Source organism: Rhinichthys klamathensis, unplaced genomic scaffold, assembly GCF_029890125.1.
Source record: "Rhinichthys klamathensis goyatoka isolate OS25496 unplaced genomic scaffold, OSU_Roscu_1.1 h1tg000043l_1, whole genome shotgun sequence".
Taxonomy (NCBI): domain Eukaryota; kingdom Metazoa; phylum Chordata; class Actinopteri; order Cypriniformes; family Leuciscidae; genus Rhinichthys; species Rhinichthys klamathensis.
This window is the reverse complement of record NW_026606590.1, coordinates 533,744-540,000: the sequence shown is the minus strand read 5'-3', so window position 1 is coordinate 540,000 and position 6,257 is coordinate 533,744. Positions and strand designations below refer to the sequence as shown.

The 6,257-nt window shown below is 38.8% G+C and overlaps 1 protein-coding gene across 2 annotated transcripts in view; it reads left to right on the top strand.

Moving 5' to 3' along the window:
- ppp2r5cb (protein phosphatase 2, regulatory subunit B', gamma b) overlaps positions 1 to 4,003 on the top strand; it is a 40,456-nt gene extending 36,453 nt beyond the window's left edge. For both annotated transcript variants that reach the window (XM_056247184.1, XM_056247185.1), the window contains 2 exons: positions 1,281 to 1,397; positions 3,631 to 4,003. In XM_056247184.1, the coding sequence (XP_056103159.1) occupies positions 1,281 to 1,397; positions 3,631 to 3,765 (252 nt within the window). In that variant the 3' untranslated portion in view covers positions 3,766 to 4,003. The remainder of the gene's footprint in view (positions 1 to 1,280; positions 1,398 to 3,630) is intronic.
- The last annotated feature ends 2,254 nt before the right edge of the window (positions 4,004 to 6,257 follow it).

Below are 6,257 nucleotides of genomic sequence, written 5' to 3'. Positions count from 1 at the left end.
CTGTGGTTGTTTCTGCGGTGGGTGAGAAACGTAAGGCATCGAAATCGAATCATTTACGTGAGGAGATTAAGAAGATCAGGCACTCGGGAGGAGGACAAATGTTTTCAATCTTCTTTACAGTTCTTAATAAAAATATTATACTAATAAACTTACGTTGTTGTGTATTTTCAACAGTTTCAATATGAAAAAAAAAAACTTTTATATTGATTCAATGGATTAATTGCATTTTGATTTAAAAAAAAAAAGGATTTATTGCATTTTAGGGGGAAAAATAATTCGTTTTTATAATAAATCTTTGAAAATCAAAACCTGGATTTTAATTTTTTTTGTTATTATGACCTAGAAATGCTATGTGAAAGTTTGAAACAGAAAATAGTGATTTTCATCTTTCCACTTTCTTGGTAAAGAAAACACATTTTTACTCAAATTAATCTAAATGGATTTATTGCGTTTTGGAACCAAACTCTTCATATAGGGCTGTCATTTTTGTGAAAAAATCCTGTTCGATTTCTGAGACATAAGTGTTCATTGAATCGATTTTCCATGTCTAAAGACGTTTCCATTTCCAACACCAAATACAGGCAAATCCACGGCCACCTAACAGGCGTTAGGACGAGCGTAAAGAGGCGCTTGAGACGCACAAGTCAGCGATATTCCTGATGATTTATTGGCGTGAAGTTTCAGCTCAATGACAAACAGGAGCGCAACATTCAGGGATTGAGATTAACACCTCGACCCGCCAGATGCGCGTACAAATGAGCTTTGGCGGGAAACGCTGTCGAATCACGAGCCAATCTGGCGTTTCTGTGTTTACTCACTTTGCTGGGGAAGTTCGTGTAAGACAAATCTGCGCGGATTTAGCGCAAATACGCAACACGTGATCCTCATGATATATTAAACACAGCGTATCGCAGAATCTGTGCATTTCTGGCTTACTTGAACACACACACACACACACACACACACGTCACTAGGCGACAAATAACGGCGCTTGTTCACTTGCATTGAAGCAATAGCGAATATTAAAAAGCATTTGGTGAACAGAAAAGACATTGTTATTTTCCAGCATCCGACATGTTCTGTGTGCTGTATTGATCTGTCATAACACACATTTTTGGGTATAAAAAAAAAAAGCCGTTAAAATCGATTCCCTATTTTCGTTTTTGATGCTTGTGTTGGTTTGTCCGATCGATTGTGCGACCGATTTTCGAACATAAAGTGACAGCCCTAATTATATATTGATTTTAATGAGGTTTTAGTAATGAGTGTTTCTGCTTTAGTTCGTCATGTACGTCGACTCCTCGAGTCTCAGCAGTCCGGTGGATATGGAGACGGACGGGCCGATGATCGATGATGTCATGATGCTAAAGAAGACCGTAGAAGAAGAAGCCACTCCGGTAAACGCCCAGGGTTTGACAGAAGGCTGCGTTTATGATCAAAAATACAGTAAAAACAGTGAAATATTATTGTAATGTAAATCATCTGTTTTCTATGTGAATATACAGTAAAGTGTAATTTATTCCTGTGATCAAAGCTGTATTTTCAGCATCATTACTCCAGTCTTCAGTGTCACATGATCCTTCAGAAATCACTCTAATATGAGGATCTGATGCTCAAGAAACAATACATTTTATTTCTCAGGATTCTTTGATGAATATAAAGTTCAAAAGAACAGCATTTATCTGAAATATAATCTTTTCTTCTGTTTTACTGTCACTTTTGATCAATTTAATGTGGCCTTGATGAGTAAAAGTGTTAATTTCTTTCAAAGAAAAATCTTGTTGAGTGGCAGTGGACATCCTCGCCTAATTCTGAAGGATTACATTACTTGGTAAATAATGTTTAATGATGAACACGAATAAGTTTGTGGAGAATTTCATATTCCAATCTAAAGTCAACAACATGAAATCAAATTGACTATTTACATGTGAGCGATTCATTCTGGAGTCAAGTCAGGTTTATTTCTACAGCGCTTTATAAAATACAGATCGCTTCAAAGCAGCTTCACAGTGATCAACAGAAAAATAACATATGAATATAAATTTCCATAATCTTTTATTTTTATTTTTATCTCTGCTCCTGAAATTACTTCTGCTTTCGTAAACAAGCCAGAACATTTTTTACCAATAACATGCATCGGCCGTTTTTAAGGGGTGGTTGATTATGATGTCACTTGTCTAGCTGTAGTGAGTGTGTAATGTTGCTGTTTGAGCGTAAACAACATCTGCAAAGTTACAACGCTCAAAGCTCAGAGCAAAGAGAGAGATTTGCTTTTACAGAAATCACTTTTTAAGGACTACAACAAACGGCTGGAAGAACTACACGAGCTTCCTCCCGGGTTAGTGACATCACAAACCCTAAGATTTGCATAAACCCCGCCCCCACAACACGATTATTAGATTATCATGACAGAATATGCTAATCAATGACACATAAGCTACATATGTTCATCAACTAACCATTCAGAAATGTTGTTTGTCTTGTAGCTCCGCCCCCTGCGCCGGGAGCAGCGGCTCATTTGCATTTAAAGGGACAGACACAAGAACAGTGCGTTTTTGCTCACCCTCAAAAAGTGACCATTTTAAAATGCTATATATAAATATCTGTGGGGTATTTTGAGCTAAAACTTCACACACACACACACTCTGGGGACATCAGAGACTTATTTTACATCTTGTGAAGGGCATTATACCACAACTTTAATGAATCGGCTGAATGACTCACTCATTAACAGACTTGCTGCCACCTACTGGTGCTTTTAATTTCACATTTAAAGTTTATTTAATTTTTTTTTTAAATCATTTTGATTATCAATTTTCAACGTTTTCTGTTTAAAACATCAGAACATTATTTCTGCATGTGTAACTGGAGGTTAAAAGCATCTTCATTTGCAGCTTCTGTGTCAATTTTGTTGATACTGATTTCATTTGATTGGTAACAGCCCCATTGTGTCTTATTATTTTAATAGAACTTATTGATTAAATGTTAGAATTTGACCCCAAAAAATATTGCATACATAATTAGGTTAAAAAAATCGCTTTATAAAGGAAAAAAATGCCCATAAAAGGTAAAAAATCTATTTAATCTTATTGGAAAAGATTTTTTCTGTCTCTGCTGTGAACTGAACCGCACAGAATATGAACAATATCACAAGCTTTGGGAGTCTCTGTCCACGACCGGTTAATTTCATTATCGATAAAAATCCCAGAAAATGTCGAGATATAATTTTTTTGTCAATATTGCCCTCCCCTAGCCCAAAATTGTACTTTAGTGCAAATTTTGTCGGCCGGTATATCACTCACCCCGAGGTTTGGAATAACTTGAGGGTGAGTAAATGAGACAGAATTTTAATTTTTGGGTGAACCATGCCTAATATTCAGTAATATTTCATTATTGACTTGACTGCACTGACACTATTGGATGAAAACAAAAACTTCCACTGAACTGAATAATGACACTATATAGAATTTCTCATATATATGCTGAAGTTTGCTTGGCTGATTTTCCTGTTGAAGCAATCTGTATATCATTGCTTTTGTCAATTGGAAACACAGTTTGGTTGACTGAAAGCAGCTCAGACTGACGTGTGTGTGTGTGTGTGTGTGTGTGTGTGTGTGTGTGTGTGCTCAGCTCCAGCGAGACCAGCGTAAGGAACGGCCCCTGATGCGACGCAAGTCTGAGCTCCCGCAGGACTCCTGCATGATGAAGGCCTTAGAGACGCACCGGCGCGCAGAGGACATGATCGGCCCCCAGGACCCCCACTAGAGGACCAGAACCAAACCCAGTCTCGACCCGACGGCAGCGCGCAGGACGGTGTGGCCCCGGTGTGACACACTCACACACACACACTCTCTCTCTCACACACACACACAGCCGGATCTGCCCTCCAGAAGCATCGCACCGGAGACCGTCCTCCATCCAGACCCTCTCCAGTCCTGCCTCTTTCTGCTTCTGCTTTCCTTCGTTCGTATGTTCGTTCGTTTGTTCGCATGTTCGTTCGTTCGTACGTACGTTCGTTCGTATGAATGTTCGTTCGTATGTACGTACGTTCGTTCGTTTGTACATGCATTCGTTCGTACATACATGCGTTCATTCGTATGTACGTGCGTTCGTATGTACGTTCCTTCGTTCGTACGTTCGTTCGTTTATACAGTCGTTCGTACATACATACGCTCATTCGTATGTTCGTTCGTTTGTACATGCGTTCGTACATGCGTTCGTACATACGTGCGTTCGTACGTACGTTCGTACGTTCGTTCGTTCGTTCGTTCGTTCGTTCGTTTGTACATACGTTCGTTTGTACATGCGTTCGTTTGTACATGCGTTCATTTGGACATGCGTTCGTTTGTACATACGTTCGTTCGTATGTACGTTCGTGTTCATATGTACGTTTGTTCGTTCGTTCGTACATACGTTCATTCGTATGTACGTTTGTTCGTTCGTTCGTACGTTCGTTCGTTTGTACATGCGTTCGTGCATACGTGCGTTCGTACGTACGTACGTTCGTTCGTTCGTACGTTCGTTTGTACATACGTTCGTTCGTATGTACGTTCGTGTTCATATGTACGTTTGTTCGTTCGTTCGTACATACGTTCGTTCGTATGTACGTTTGTTCGTTCGTTCGTACGTTTGTACATACGTTCGTTTGTACATACATTCGTTTGTACATACGTTCGTTTGTACCTGCGTTCGTTTGTACATCCGTTCGTTTGTACATGCGTTCGTTCGTACATGCGTTCGTTTGTACATGCGTTCGTTCGTATGTACGTTCGTATTCGTATGTACGTTTGTTCGTTCGTACGTACGTTCGTTCGTATGTACGTTTGTTCGTATGTACGTTCGTTCGTATGTTGGTCTCTTCTTTTGAGCTGTTACGTGCCTGCGCCGACTGGAAAAGCAGGCAAGAGCACTTGAACCGCGACTGCATTCGGAGCGAGCAAACGATTCTCAGGTTGTTCAGAGGCCGAGAAGAGCAGCGCTGCTTTTGTCTCGCTTTCTTTCTCCGTCTTTTAACGTGTGACGGTTCTTTGGCAATGAAGAGAACTCGCTCCTTCCGTTTTTTTAATTTTGTCCAGAAACTTGGCAATAAGTTCGTCCAGGGAGATTTTGGTTGTTCAAACAATGGTGAACGGCCTTACGTTGGTTAATCTCTTCCTCCAATCTTCGCTTTTTAACAGGCAATATTAAACGTTAACGTTTTCTGTGCGTTTTGTTCGACCAAGCCTTCATTTGCATAGTGCCTTTTTAGATAAAGGAAACCTTTTATTATTTTTTTTAGCCTGAAATTTGCTACTTTGGCTTCACACAAATGCATTTTGCCCAACAAAAGTCAGAAAACTTTTCCTGATAAACTTGAACGACTTTACGGATCCTCTCTGAACCATTGTTTGAACTTCCACTTGGTTTGGCCTGGTTGGAGCTACGGTGCAATTTTCTGTCTGCGTTTTTTTTCCCCGTATGTACGTCACGTGATTTTAAGACGCTTGCAGGGTTTTTAATTCTCGGCCCTCTCGTGAGCTTGTTGATGTTCGATTTGAATGTGCAAATTTTAATTCCTTCCTCTTATCTTTTGGCTGCAGTGCTGAAAACTATTGAAGCTTGTTTTCCGCCACAGAATAAAAAATAAAAAAGGTAATTGCGACTTTTTATCTCACAATTGCATGATATAAAGTTGCAATTGAGAGTTATAAACATGCAATTCTGAGGAAAAATTTGAATTGCGAGTTTATTTCTCGCAATTCTGACTTTTTTTCTCAGAATTGCATGTTTATTTCTCGCAATTTTGAGTTTATATCTCGCAATTCTGACTTTATAACTCGCAATTGGGAGAATTGCTTGATGTAAAGTCGCAATTGCATGTTATAAAGCCAGAATTGCAAAATATAAAAAGTCAGATATAAAAAGATATAAAAAGTCAGAATTTCTAGTTTATACCACGCAGTTCTGAGATAAAAAGTCGCAATTATCTTTTAAAATTTTATTCTGTGTCGGAAACAAGCTTTCATAGAAAACTAAAAACATAGTCTATGAAAGATTAATTTCTCCTCCGGTGTCGATAGCATAACTGGAAGCTTTTATTGTGGTGAATTTCACTTTCCGTTTCATTTCATGAGAGAAAAATACAACTGCAAAGTGTCCTTTAGTACGCGTCCCTCTACTAAATGGCTTCATCTGATATTGTACATATTATGTACTGTTATGATCCATCTATTATTGAATGGTAGATCTCTTATTTTGTACAAATTTTCTTGTGTACA